General features: G+C 40.0%; 1 protein-coding gene across 2 annotated transcripts in view; it reads left to right on the top strand.

Annotated features, from left to right (window-relative positions):
• SPOCK1 (SPARC (osteonectin), cwcv and kazal like domains proteoglycan 1) overlaps positions 1 to 15,668 on the top strand; it is a 519,494-nt gene that overhangs the window by 136,845 nt on the left and 366,981 nt on the right. For both annotated transcript variants that reach the window (XM_087924354.1, XM_087924355.1), the window contains exon 3: positions 1,798 to 1,843. In XM_087924354.1, coding sequence (XP_087780480.1) covers positions 1,798 to 1,843 — 46 coding nt within the window. The remainder of the gene's footprint in view (positions 1 to 1,797; positions 1,844 to 15,668) is intronic.

Genomic DNA, 15,668 nt, shown 5'->3' with positions numbered 1-15,668 from the left:
TATTTGATATGATTTTAACTGAGATACTTTATTGTATTTTCTATGTTTCCTATTACTATGATTTTATTCTCATCTATAATTTCTCTCATTGTCAGTACAAATAATATTTGTGTTTTGGAAAATAAATATTTCAATAATGGATATTCCTGTGCCAATTATTTCTGTGTTATGACATTCTTTTCAAATTTGTCATCAAGTGATACTTTTCTGAAATGATCTTTATGTTATAGTTATTATGCATGAGTGTTTCTTCAGAAACAAAAGTACAGTTCTTTGGCTGGTGATATATTCATTGTTTCTGTGTTTCTAAAGTGTATAAGCATCCATATGCTCCGAAACCATAAAAAAAGCTTTTTTATTCCTTTAAAATTCTCAGTTTAGATGATTTAAGAAATGGGTAGTTTACAGAATAAAAGATGTAACAAATATGTATACTTTTAATTCATGGAGGAGAAATTAAAACTTAGATATGTTCATGCAAGTAATTTATTATCTTGCATTGTAAAACTTTATGAGGACTAACCTTCTTAAGATCATTCTTTGATTTTGTCCTTTAATTAGAAAATGGCAAGATGAATTCAAGGCTCGGTAGCTTTACCGCTCAGTGTAAGTAAACTACTTGCATGAGCTGCATATTCTTCACTGTAATTGCCCCTACTCAATTAAAACTATTTCACACCTATCTATCATAGTAGATTCTGTATTTCTTCTCTAATATTTAAGTTGCCAAATACATTAGTTAATGCATACTATATTTCTTCATTCCTAGGGATGAAAATGTTTTCTGGGCAGTACTCAAGTTCTCCAGTTTTCTATATAGAACTTCCAACTTTAACTTCGACTTAAGACTGACTTAGAAAATTTTCCACAATAAATGTTTGTGTGTATGCATATCTAGATCATATATCTAACACTCTACCCCTGAATAATGGCAATGCAAAATCAAGAACAAAAATTTAAAAATAATGAAATTGATTAATACATTTAATTAAAATTCATTGCTAATAAAATAAGGTGAACTTTTTATAAAGTGAATTGACCTATATAAAACAAACATTCTTTCTCCCATAGACAGAAATGCATAGACAGAAATGCACTGTTATACAAGTACAGGCTTCCCATACAGTTTTTAAAGTAGACTCGACAAAAAACAGAAGGCCAGAAAATAACCAAGATGGATTCAAGGGAAAGGAAGGATTCGCCTGAAAAGCAGAAACAAGAATGAATAAAATCTTATTTAGGAATTACAAAAATTAAATTTAATGAAACAAACAGCAAGGTTAAAACCCTGTTCTTTCAAAATTAGCTCATGTTAACTAATTTTATATCCAATGTACCTATTGTAGTGTTGGCAGCCATTTTCTCCTTTTAATTGTCTTCTAGTCTTAAGAAATATAAGATGGCATACATCGATTCCTATTTCCTCAAATAATTATGGCAGAGAAAATCAAACATTATCACATCTGATAAATATAGTAATAACCAAGAATCATAAAAAGTTAATAATGCCCTTAATGGAAATGGCTAATGCTTATATTGGTTCAAATGAAACCAGATTCATCCCTTCATAGGATAGTACCATTGTTCATAACTTAATACATGACTTTAAATCATTTAAAGTTTGTAATGGAATAATGTAAAATAACTTCATTCAGGTGCTGCTCATTAGAAGGGTGATAAAATGTGGTATAGTTTTTTGCCAGGAAGATATGCTTGTATATATACACATTAGATCATGCATATGACTGAAAGAGTGCTTAAAATATAATTTAATTATGTCCATCTTTTTTCATTTAGGATGATTATTTCAGAAACTGGAATCCAAACAAGCCTTTTGATCAAGGTAAAAGAAATATTGGACTGAAATTGTTTCATGTTGTGTACATTAAGCTATTTTTTCCTATCTGAGAAATACTTAGCATATTAATTTTTTAATCTTTTAATTTAGATGTTTTAGACTTTTTCATATAACAAGAGTTACTCTTTTTCTGTTTTTAGATTTCATCGCCAACATGCATTTTAATATACTGTTTTGAAATATAACATAGAATTCATTATTCAGGACCTGGGAATGATCTTCCTGAAATAAATAAATAAATATGATTTGACTCTTTAACATTCAGCTCCAGTTTCTTTGAAGAAAGAACAAGCCTATATTAGGACTATTCTCTAAATTTAATGTGATAAAAATGTGCTGTATGGCTGCAGATGTCCAAATTTAGAACTGAAATAGTTTACTCTAGCACTATATAGATGTGATGGAATTAGGATTAATCTTGATTTCTCAGGCTAAATACCAACGGTCAATAATGGCAGCAATGAAAGGTAATATTGATAAATGTGTTTTTTTGTTTCACTGTGACTTTGAGAATCTCCCAGGATGGTACACCTCTCAGTGGACCTAAACAACAATGTGCTAGAATTGTTTGTCTCTTATACAGTAATATAAAACAGTGGGTTATATTATTGACAGTTATATTGACAGTCAAATGCTGAAAACACTAATGAGAAATACAACTTAGCTCTAGGAAATCTTTTGGCAAAAAGAAATAAAACAGAAAAAGGGTGCATAGGTTAACATGATAATACATATTCTATTGGCCTTAGTTATTGTTCACTACAGTTACAGCTTCAATTCAGAACTGGTAGTCCTTAAAACATAGGATCCATAATTATTACAGGAAAGCAGTTTCACAAGTCCTGCAATATTGCTCTGGCTAATACAGTGCTCATAGCTATAACTTTGTATGGTCTCTTTGGTAACAACTGATATTTCCATAGAAACTATAGAAGCTTGTTCAAAACATTTTGAACTCTTTTAAACTCTCTTTTGTTCTGCCAAATCTATTGCTAAAGGGTTTTTTTTTTCTGTAAGTGAACATGCAGAGACTATTTCTCACAGTAATGTAAGTGCTGGTTATTAATTGCTTCAATCAAGGAACTGATTTGACAAATCTGATCCTGAAATCTTAAGGATGATGGGAGAAAAAAGAAATTGGATGCTGTACTTCTGTGAAAAGTTATGCAGTTCATCTAAATACATCTGTCTTCCCAGATGAAGTGATATATTCTTGGACAGAATGATCAGCAGAATTATTTCAAAATCATAGTAATTATAACCAGGCATGTTATCAGCTTTGTTTTAGTTATGTACATGATCCTACAGCAGTGGTTCCCAACCTTGTTTTCGCCCCGTACGCCTAAAGAAATTTCACTCGAACCTTGCACCCCCTGAAATTTAGACTTTGGGAACTACTGAATGTGTTAAATATATGTTAGGATTGAATCTTTTCAACTATGTATGTGACGGCCACTAAATAATGATACTTAACTCTAAAATGAAAACAAAGTTAATCCATTGCATAATAAATAAAAATGCCAACATATAGCCAATATCCTATTATTTACCTGGACTTTTCTCACACACCCTGGAATATCGTCTCGCACCCCCAGGGGGTGCAAGCACCCCAGGTTGGGAACCCCTGTCCTACAGGTTTAATACTTTTTGCTTATTCTTTAAAAATTCGAGAGAGACTACATCAATTAGAAAACCTGCAAGTCCGATTTAAATTTATGGCACACGTCATACTGAAAGTTGTATTTTCTTCCACTGAAACATAAAAATGTAGAAAATTGGTGTCAGAAAAGAAAAACCCCACTGGAGTCTGGTCTTTTGAGTTTTTTGTTTGTTTCTTTTTGTTTTATCTTAATGTATTTATTACTTATGTTTGTTATTTAAAAAAAATGCTAGGTTTGAGAGCCAGGATGGTGGTGTAATTAATGCTCCGGGCTAGGATGAAGGAGACCTAGGTTGTAGCTTTCCATAGATACTGAAGCCAATGGAGAAGGTGGGACATAGTCATTCGTTCTCAGCCCGACTCAACATTGGGCTTTAGAACAAACTGACTGAAAATCAAAAATCCATTGTCATATTATGCTTTGATGAGCTTCAGTATAAGAACTTGGCAAGCCCATACACAAATAAGCGGACCCTATAACTAAGCAAGCCATACACTAACAAAAAGAGTAAGATAAAAATGCTAGGCTCCTGTGTTCTCTGAAAAATGTCTGTCTTTGATAGAGCTAAACTCCTATTTCACACAGTCAGCAATATCAGAATCAGATTTTGTACTGGAATATAATTAAATATATCTCTGTTCATATTAGAAGCTCAAAACAATTTTTTTGTGTACAGTTTCAAGCCACCTTTTCAGTACTTCACAATCATTCCCATCCCCACAATTTATATGCTGGCTATAATTTGTAATTTGGCAGAGGGGATTTGGTATTTTTAATACATAATAGTTAGGACGCAATATCATGTTCAGGTGCAGAGTCAGATATCATTGCAATTAACAATTTTCTGTTCAGTACTTAATCTCAAACTTTCATCCTGAAAGAATGTATTAACAATTGATTCAATTCTTTATGTAACTGTGATTTTTTTATTATTATTAAGGGGAACTATTGACTCTAATTTTGTGTTAGCTGCTTATTTTTATTACTTGCATTTGTGGGGTTGCTAATGTGCTATTTGCATTCTAATGATGCCAATTCTCTTTCTCTGTTTTTCATGTTAGAATTGCCTTAATTTCAAGATGCTAATCACTCTGCTGTTATAATCAATCTGCATTCCGTGTGTGTGTGTTTGTGTGTGTAGGTCTTCAGAAGCCACTCAGCACATATATTGAATATGTACTGGTATATAAAAAGTGACTTGTTTAAAATTATTGATTAGACTGTACATAAAAGGAATCTCAGAGTTATCTGGGAAGTTATCATAAGATAATTGACTTAAGTCAGTATACTCATTTTGTAACTAGAAAAATGATGGGGTTATTGATACAGTGCAGCATGAAGTTATCTTTTTTTTTTCACTCTTACTGTTAGGAAAATAATTTCAGTATAAAGCTCTCAGCCTAACGGTGTATGTTAGGAATTTACATGGAATAAGGCTGCTCTAAAGAAGTAAATTACAGACTCGAGTAGATGCGAGTAGATAAATAGGAATTACATAGGTGGGAAGGTAGCAGTGATCCATGACATCATGCTGTCCATATGACTGCAGAAATGTCTTTGGACAGCACTAGCTCAATGGCCTTGAAATGGAGATGAGCACTGCCACTGTAGTTGGCAAGAACTGGTAAAATCCACCTTTTTAAATCTCAGCTTTCATGTTAGGAGGTTTTGTCCTCTAGATGTGGATGTCAAACTTGATTGCATCACATGGCATCACATCATGTATTGCAACATTTTTTACCTTTGTGGAGCTGGGATAGATGTGGCCTGCAGGTGATGCATCCACCCATGGGCAAGCAGTTTGACACTTCTGCCCTAGACCTAAGGCTTGGAATAAAAAACAAGGAGAGAGGTGAAAGAAAGAAGAATGAAAAGGCATTGTTCTTCCTCTCTTAGTTTTATAGATTTACAATCACATTTAGGAGGGAGAAGAAAGGAAAAAATATGGAAGTTGATGAACCAAAACATTGTATGGTATTTTGTTCCTGAACATGACATTTGTAGAATTGAACATGGCCTTGGTTTTAATTTTTATACTTGTCTGAAGTAATTACCAATGGGTTTTTCTGCTGTGAATAAAGATACTTTTTAATAATTAGTAATAGGGAACATGGGAAAAGCAATCTCCCTATGCTCCTTGTTTTGTTATATTTCTTCATTAAATCTGAAGTTTTTACATTTTCTCTGTAAGAATATGAATATTTTGCATGACACTGGAAATATAAGGCACTCTGGATTTCTCTTGTATGAAAGGAAATTATGATGTAAAAAGACCAATTTAATCTGTTCTGTACAACCTCCAGCAGTACATCCCAAAAGGTTACATGCAGAATTTGGGATTGTCTGATGAACCTTGTCTTTTAATAAAGTAGATGAGATGTTATTAAAGTGCCATAATTCATGGAAAAGGAAAGACAGTCCTGTTGTTAAGATTAGCCCATGCCCTGCAGAAGTAAGCAGAGGTTAAAATTCATCTTTGTTAATTCAATATACTCACTGAATCCAAGTTGAACTTTTCATGTGAAAGATAATTATGTCAGGGAAATTAGTCTTAATTTCAGTTAAATACAGTAAAGAAAATATGTTTATACTTACTACTTGTCACTTTGTTAATTTTCTTCCCTTAGTACAGATTTTAAGGAGGTATTAACTTCATTCTATTCCAGGGGGGGAAATTGTCTCCTACCCTTGAGTTAATGGTTAATTTTTATTGTTTATTACAGATTTTTTGAGATCAGTTGTGCAAATTAAGAGGCTATACCGAATGGCTATTTTAAATGAAATAATAATACTAATAAAGTCAGTTTGGTCTACTACAGGAGATGGTGAGTTATACTTCTATCCTAGGCATTAAAACCAGCTGGGTGATTTTGGCCATTCCCCCTCTCAGCCAACTGACCTCACAGGGTTGTTGTTGTTGTGGGAAAAATAGGAGAATGTTAGGTATGTTTGCCTAATAGATAATAACTGTAGTATATACATACATAAAAATAATAGTCATCATATATACATATATGTGACAATGCATTTGAGTAAAATCATGAACAATAAGAAATTGAAAGGGCAGCCCATCAAAAGTCATCAGAATAAAGCCTACAAACAGCTGGACATTTTGTAGTTGGAGAATCCAAGTGTCGATAGTTTAAAAATGTGATTAATAAAGAATACATCAAAGGAGTGAGGAGTGCTAATGACAAAATTGAAAGGTAGAAGCACCATCAAAGCCAACAACATCTGGGCTGTACTTGTGATACTGCACAAAAAATTGCACACTTTGAACCAAAAAAACAAGTAAACTGTACTTGGTATTGATACCAAGTACAGTGGTATTGATACCAGTCTCTCAGAAATGAAGGCAGAAGTTTGCTTCAGATCAAAGAAACTGATGAAGTAGAAAAGCATGCATTGGATGATTATGTAAAGGATAGCTAAGAACAGAGTGGTGTAAGTTAAATATTGGACTTTACTAATGTACAGAAAACAAACCTATGATTATTGAAATGAAACAATAAAAATACAAACAGAATGCTATCAAGGAAAAGCATTACATGGTCAGTTTTACAAAAGGACAAGGGGAAAGTGGATAAAGGCAAAAGTGGCAATGACTTATAATTGGAATAATAATAATAAAATGTTTGATTTTGGTTATTCAAGAGTAAGCTATTCAAACTAATGCAAAAAAGGCCAGAACTGAAAAATCATCCAATGTTTTGCAATGCAGATTGTGTAAAGAACCAGAGGAAAGTGGTGTACTCCACTCATACAAAAAAACCCACACAAATTTATAAGAAGGTAATAACAATTTTAACTGGCTTCTAGAATTGTACATTAAATGACACCTGGACTCCAGTTTTTGGTTGCATACTATTATAATATATTATTTACAAATTAAAATCTGCATATCTCGAGAGTACCAAATTGTAACATATTCTGCTCAATTCTCTCCTGTAATATTACAATTCAGAATACTGTAGATATGTTGTCTACTTAATCATGAAAATGTGTATGTGTGTTTTCCAATTACTTCAGTTGACAGAAAGCACATGCATTCCTTATTTTCTATTTATTTGCAAGGGTTCTTATAGAGTAGATGGAAAGAGAAAACACAACAAATTATTTTAACGTAACAGCTAATTATTCTTTTTATATTTCGATTTTTGTAGAACCCTAGAATAGTCTAAACACACTGCAGGTTGTTCTAGACTTACAACCATTCATTTAGTGACCTTTCAAAGTTACAACGGCACTGAAAATAAAAGACCTATGATAGTTTTTCACATTTATTACCATTGCAGCATTCCCATGGTCATATGACCAAAATTCAGTTGCTCAGCAACTGGCATGTATTTATGACAGTGGTAGTGTCCCTGGGTCATGTGATCACCTTTTTGCAACCTTCTGACAAGCCAGGTCAATGAGGAAGCCAGATTCACTTAACAACCATGTTACTAACTTAACAACTGCAATGATTCACTTAACAACTGTGGCAAGAAAGGTCATAAAATGGGGAAAGAAGAACAACTCTTGCTTAGCAATAGAAATTTTGGGCTCAATTGCAGCCATAAGTCGAGGAGTGCTTGTATATTTTAGGATTCTGCGATCCAAGCTTAGCTTTTTGTAAATAGCATTTTTATTCCTTTTATTATCCAGAGGTTACATTACCTCTCATTCAGTGGTGTTGCAAAAATATTCTCTCGTGTGGGAAATAACTGCCATTCATTCCAGCAGAAAAAAAACTAATGTGGCTCACCAGAGGGCATCTCACATTCAACTGCTGTTCTGAGATTGCCCTGTGAATGTGACACTGACCAACCAGAGAGGCCAGGCATACTGGGAACGGAATGTAGAACAGAGAAGGGAAGAATATTGAGGGAAGGATGGCAGCTGCATTTATGCCTTTTTGGTGCTCAGCATGACAGTGAAATCTCAACACAGTTCACCTGGGAAAAATCAGCTCCATCTCAGCAGGGCTGTGGAGACACATCAAGAGCACTGCTGCTTTCTACAATAGCATGCAAATGCTACCTGGGTAACCCACCAACAAAAACCACTAGATTAATTATTGATAAGAGCGTAATAAATTTAAAATTGGAACTGTTAAGTTAAATGAACTTACCTAATCAAGCTGAAGAAATTTCATGTGCAATTGCAAAGAAGACCCGTCGTCATTCCTAACAGATTTGCAAATTTTTCAATACAAAGCAGATGTTGTTAAACTTTATGTTAATGTGCCCTGATAAAGAATAAACATTGGTAGTTCTTAAATTCAGTGAACCAGTTTAGAAGAGTTTATAATTTGTTTGCCATCTGGCACTTTTAAAAGCATCACTACCCAAAAGACAGAAAGTAATGAGATGCTTTTTGACTGTAGAAATATATGTTTTGAGTTAAAAAATATTGGCCCCACTGAACATCTATTATTATTTCTAATAAGCAAGCAGACGGGTCTAGTATTAAAAGAAAATGTGGCCAGTATATGATTATCTGTAATTTCCTTAGTGTCGCTAAGGTGGGGATTATAAAATTGCAAAATATAGTATAACTAAGGGTGCAATGGTTTGCTTTTTTTTTTTTTTTTTGCCAGGGAAATTTAAAATCCATTTCTTCATGGGAAATGGATACATTAATAGAATCTTAAAAGATGGAGAGTGTCATTTAGCTTATCAAGTCTAACCCTTTGTCCAGTACAAACGAAAGCTTCTATTCAGAGTTTTGCAGCATTAATTCAGTGCCAGAAAAATAAACACAGATGGCTGATACTTCATTTAACATCTTTATAAACATAATAAATAAATTTTACAAACCAGTTGTAGATTCCTCCAATATGGAGCAAACTCAAACAGAAGCAGTTACAAGTAACTTCAGTAGCTCAGAACCAGACACCAGTTTCACTTCAGTTCAGCAAGGAAGCAGAGGAGAGAAACAGTTCCATTTCAATTAGACAGACTCAGAGCTCAACATAGCTTCAGAGCTGCAGAGCTTAATATAGAGCCACACCTAGGCCACTTCTAATTTCAGTTTCCAAACAGTTCTTGTTATGTCCTGAGGACTCTAGGAGTTCTCACTCAGGTCCATTCACTTTGCGGGGGCGTTTCTCCCCTTTACCCATTGTTTGGTTCTCCCCAGCAGCCAGCTATAAAAGCAGGCTGCGGGGTCCAACCAGTTGCTGATCGCTGTGAGCCAGTTCCAGGCGTGGCAAGCACGGTCAGCCCTTTATTGTTATAATAAAGTATTGTTGCACTCATGCTCTGGTTCAGCCTCTCTTTTCCCAAACTTAACACTGGCGACGAGGATGGGATGGCTACCAGAAGCACCATGCAACCGCTGAGTCACTAGCCGCTGATCCGCAGCCAGAGAGAGCGGTCAGCAAGCAAAAAGAGCAAACAAAAAGAGCAAACGCTGGTCCGCTGACAGAGAAAGCGGCCAGCAAGCAATAGAAGCGAACACTGATCCGCAGCCAGAGAGAGCAGTCAGAACGGAAAGTTAGAAGCATCTGTAGCCGCTTGTTAGCCCAGCTACAGGGAAAGTGAAGCGCTGCGAGCCGCAGCCGCTCATTGTTTAGGCGCGAAATTCAAACGGCTGTCATTTGAATTTCCAACCTAAAAGGCACAGCACGATGCTGTAGCCGAGTCACTGACGCCCACACAGGCGTGAATTCAAACGCCGCCAACGGCTGACGGCCAAACGTGGCTAACCCAGAGAGAGAGAGAGATTGCAAAAGCCTCTCCAGAGCTGAAATCACTTGCCTGCCACAGGCACTAGAACATTTTTCTGCTGCCCCAGAGAGATTTTGTCCACAGGTTGTTCTACCGGCCCCATCACCATGAACTCCAATCCAGCCTTCCCAGCGTTCAAACCGGATGAGGAGAAGTGGGAATCATACAAGAACCGTTTTAACCATTATATCGATGCAATTGGGCTGGCTGATGCTGGAGAGCATCGGAAAAATCGTATTTCCTGATCTACTGTGGAGCCATCGCCTTCGATACTGCCACAGCTCTCGTGGCTCCACGTGAGTTGAAGAACGTTCCTTGGTCAGAGCTACTTGAAATCCTCACTAACCACTATTCTCCCAGGCCCTCACAGATTGCCAGGAGATTCACCTTCCGTATGAGGAAGCAAGCGGACAAGGAAACCATTAATCAGTATATGGCCGCCTCAGAACAGCAGCATTGCATTGTGGGTTTGGAACCTACCTGGAGGACATGCTCCTCGATCAACTAGTCTGCGGGGTCAAGGACCTACACCTTCAAAGGCGCCTCCTCGCGAAAAAGACCTCAATCTCACACAAGCAGTCGAGGAGGCCTTAGCAGCAGAACTGGCAGCGCACTCAGCCACCGAAATCCATGGCCCGTCTGCCAAGCTGACGTCAATTCCAGTCCACTCCGAGGAGGTGGTAACAGAGGAATCCCTGAGTGATGAAAACGACGTCCACCGCCTCTCCAACGACAGACGGCTGCAGGTAGGAGCCAAACAAGAAAACATCGGTCCACCCAAGCACATCACCCTGTGCCTAGCCTGTGGTGGATCTCATCTGAGGCCACCTGCAAGTTCAAAGGAGCCACCTGTAATAACTGCCATAAAAGGGGGCACATCGCGAGAGTCTGCCAAGCCCCTTAAAGCTCAACACAAAGGCACCCCCTTCTCACACTCGGGGCCACAGAGGCAAGTATTGAACTGTCGCACGCACCACCGTGCCAAGCACTTGCCACACTGTGAGTAAAATCTCTCTCTCCGTTTCCTTAGAAGGTAAACCGTGCCGCATGGAGGTTGACACAGGGTCAGCGCTCTCAATTATCTCGTGGAACACCCTCAAGAGGCTCCAGCCCAGCCTGACCACTAGCCGGCTCCAGAAGTGCCATTTCAGCCTGAAGGACTACCAGGGAAGACCATTCCTGTAATCGGCAGAGGCAAGTTCCTTGTCAATTTTAGAGCTTTTAAAGGTCACCTACCTCTAGTGGTAGTTAACGGCAATCTCCCTACCTTATTGGGGCTCGATTGGTTTCCCCATCTCGGCCTAGGGCTAACAGGAGTCCATGCTGTCTCAACCTCAGACACTGACTCCTTATTCGCTGATTACTCAGATGTATTCAGCGATGAGCTGGGGTGTTATAACGGTACCCCAATATCGTTCTCAGTCGACCCCAGGCAGTCCCAATCAGGCTAAAACCGCGTAGGGTCCCATTCGCCATTCGGCCAAAACTAGATGCTGAATTGGATAAACTATTAAAACAAGGGGTCATTGAGCCAACAGATTTCGCCAAATGGGAGACGCCCATTGTCACACCCTCAAAAAAGACGGTAGCCTGAGAATTTGCTCGGACTACAAGACCACAATCAATAAGTTTCTACAAGTTAGCGCTACCCAGTGCCCGTCATTCAGCATTTATTACACACTTTTGAACCTGGCAGCATTTTTGCCAAATTGGACATGTCTCAAGCGTATCAACAGTTCCCTGTTGACAACCAAACAGCGGAACTCCAGACCATTGTCACTCACAGGGGTGCTTTCCGATGCAAGCGTCTCCAATTTGGCGTAAGTGTTGCCCCAGGTATCTTTCAATCCCTCATGGAGCGGATTTTACAGGGCCTCCTGGAGTAGTACCCTACTTCGACGACATCTTAGTCTCGGCCAGGGACAGACCCCAACTCTTCCAGAGAGTTCGAGCAGTGTTAGAGAGGTTCAGACAGCATGGCCTCAAATTGAAAAAAAAGAAAAATGCGCCATTGCCACTAGACAGGTGGACTTTCTGGGTTATAAAATTGACGCCTCTGGCATTCACCCCCTGGAGTCCAAGGTTAAGGCAATTCACGAGGCACCCACTCCAACCTCCAAAACTGAACTACAGGCCTTCTTGGGGCTATTAAACTTTTACGCGTCTTTCTTGCCCCATAAAGCATCAGTAGCTGAACCCCTACACAGATTACTGGATAAAAAGTCACCTTGGCACTGGGGGCACAAAGAAGACCATGCTTTTCACGCCGTGAAATCACTACTCACGTCAGAGGCGGTACTTATTCAATTCGACCCCAACCTTCCTTTAGTGCTGGCAGCAGACGCATCCCCCTTTGGAATTGGGGCATTAAGCCACAGGCTTCCTAATGGCGCCGAGGCTCCCATTGCCTTTTTCTCCAGGACGCTCTCTGCAACGGAGCGTAATTACAGCCAGATCGATAAGGAAGCTCTAGCGGCTGTTGCAGCAGTGAAAAATTTCACGAATTTCTCTTTGGCCATTTTTTCGAGCTGGTCACAGACCACAAGCCCCTCCTGGGTCTACTAGCCGAGGACAAACAGACCCCTCAAGTCCTTTCTCCTAGGATGACGAGATGGACCCTCTTCCTAGCAGCCTACTCCTACAGACTCATACACCGCCAGGTAAAACATTGTCCCACGCTGACGCTCTCAGCCGCTGTCCCTTGCCGGCCCCGGCTGAAGACCCTGCTCCTGTCCACGCTATTTTCGAGGTAACCCAATTAGACCTCCCCATCACTGCCCTTGACATTGCTGCTAAAACCAAGGCAGACAAAACGCCGCCCAGGTGCTCGACTGGGTGAGGAGGGGGTGGCCAGGGGGCAATGTTGAAAACAAATTCTCACCTTTCAAGACCCGCATGCAGGAATTGTCCAGTTTGCAGGGCTGTCTACTGTGGGGCACTCGAGTGGTCATCCCGACCTTACTGCGTGCCGAGTCCTGGAGGCGTTGCACGAGGACACCCTGGCATCGTGAGAATGAAGGCATTAGCACGCAGCTACGTATGGTGGCCAGGTCTCGACGAGGACGTTGTCAGATGGGTAAGTTCCTGCAACATTTGCCAGGAATCCCGTCCTGCTCCTCCTATTGCCACCCCTACTAAATGGGAGAGCGCCAGCGCTCCGTGGTCCAGAATTCACATCGACCTGGCCGGCCCTTTGCATGGGAAGATGTTCCTAGTGGTCGTGGGACGCCTATTCTAAATGGATTGACGTAGCACAGCTATCCACGACCACCACACAAGCAATCACCAACGTATTAACACACCTGTTTGTAACCCCGGGCTACCCGACTCCATTGTCTCCGACAATGGCCCAGGTCGCATCAACCGAGTTCAGCCGTTTCGCTGCCAACCTGGGTATCCGCCACATTTTCACAGCCCCATTTCATCCTGCCAGTAACGGATTGGCTGAAAGGGCCGTCAGGACCACTAAAGAAGCCCTGGCTAGGTTCAGCAAGGATGACTGGCACCACAAACTCTCGCGTTCCTGATGAGCCAGCATTCAACTCCATGTTCAGTCACCAACAAGTCCCCAGCTGAGCTCCTGATGGGCAGGCGTCTGAGGACTGTATTGGACAGACTTCACCCACAATACTGCCCTGACTCTCCCCTCGCTTCCACATCGGGGTTAGACATTTTATCTTACAGGAGCCAGTATTCGCGAGGAACTTCGCTGGAGACCCCTGTGGATCCCGGGCGAGATCGTGGCCATCACCGGACCAAGGTTGTATCGGGTCAGACTGGAGGACGGCCGGGTCTGGAGAAGGCACCTAGACCAGCTGCGTAGGTGCCTCAGCACCCACACGAGCAGGGACCCAGAATCACAAAGAGACGGGAGGTCTCAGCATCAACCCCACATCCACATCCTTCCCAGCGACCAGTACACACCAACAGTCATTCCAGAAAGCCCGAGCACGGACAGCGGCGCCCAGACAGTGGACCAGCCCAATCCAGTCTACGGGAGCATGTCCCCAGTGACCAACCCTATGAGTCCCGGGCTTGCCCGAACCGAGGGGCACGTTGGTGACACTTACCCGGCTCTGCCTTCCCAGACAGACTCTGAACGGACAGTCAGCGTTCCAGAGCTGCGCCATTCCGGGCGCCAACATAAACCTCCTGCCTACCTCAAAGACTATGCGTGTTCGCATCTGGGGGGAAGGGGTGTTATGTCCTGAGGACTCTAGGAGTTCTCACTCAGGTCCATTCACTTTGCGGGGGCGTTTCTCCCCCTTTCCTCATTGGCTGGTTCCCCCCAGCAGCCGGCTATAAAAGCAGGCTGCGGGGTCCAACCAGTTGCTGATCGCTGCGAGCCAGTTCCAGGCGTGGCAAGCACGGTCAGCCCTTTATTGTTATAATAAAGTATTGTTGCACTCATGCTCTGGTTCAGCCTCTCTTTTCCCAAACTTAACAGTTCTCATTGGCTGACTTAATAGCTATGCCTATTCATTGGCTGACCTTGTTACCAAGCTCTATTCCAGTTCATGAATATACTCTGACAGCCTCCTATATGTATAGGTAGTCCTTGACTTACAACCTTTTAAAATTACAACGGAACTGAAAAAGTGACATGACCATTTTTCAACTTTATGACTGTTGCAGCATCTTTATGGTGATGTGATCAAAATTCGGACGCTTGGCAGCTGGTTCATATTTATGATAGCAGCACTGTCCCGGGTCACATGATCACCTTTTACAACCTTCAGAAAATCAAAGTCAATAGGGAAACCAGATTCACTTAACAACCATGTTACTAACTTAACAACTGCAGTGATTTACCTAACACCTGTGGCAAGAAAGGTCGTAACATGGGGCAAAACTCTCTTAAAACTCTCTTTGATTAGCAATGAAATTCTGGACTCAATTGGGGTCATAAATCGAGGATTACCTGTATAGTTGTCAAGTCTTCGCTTGAAGAATGCTCACCTCCTAGTTGGATATTTGTGGTTTCATGATCCAAATGCTTCTATTATTAGGAATCTTATAAAACTCATTTAGGCTGAGCCTTTATGTAACTAAAATTCATTATTCTATGCCCTGCATTCTGGACATATGACAGCATTTGACTTTTTTCTATGATCTATTATAGAATAGTTATAATCTATTCAGGTATTTGCTACTATATCCCCCTTAGGGAATATAATTTACCCAAAGTGAAACATAAGGCCCACAGGTTCGGTGAGCCTGTTATTATAGTTTTCTTTCTCTTCTTACAGGTTAGTTTCTTTATTATTTTGATAATTTTTCCTCTGATTCTTTCTTAATAAATAATACCCACTACTGTATGTTGTATAACACAGGCACTCCTCAATTAATGATCACAATTGAGCCCAAATTTTCTATTGCTAAATGAGACAGTTGTTAAGTGAGTTTTACCTCACTTTATGACCTTTTTGCCAC

Source organism: Pseudonaja textilis, chromosome 2, assembly GCF_049901715.1.
Source record: "Pseudonaja textilis isolate UNSWEBS1 chromosome 2, rPseTex1.2, whole genome shotgun sequence".
NCBI lineage: Eukaryota > Metazoa > Chordata > Lepidosauria > Squamata > Elapidae > Pseudonaja > Pseudonaja textilis.
The sequence above is the reverse complement of the archived record's forward strand: the minus strand, read 5'-3'. Positions and strand labels throughout refer to the sequence as shown.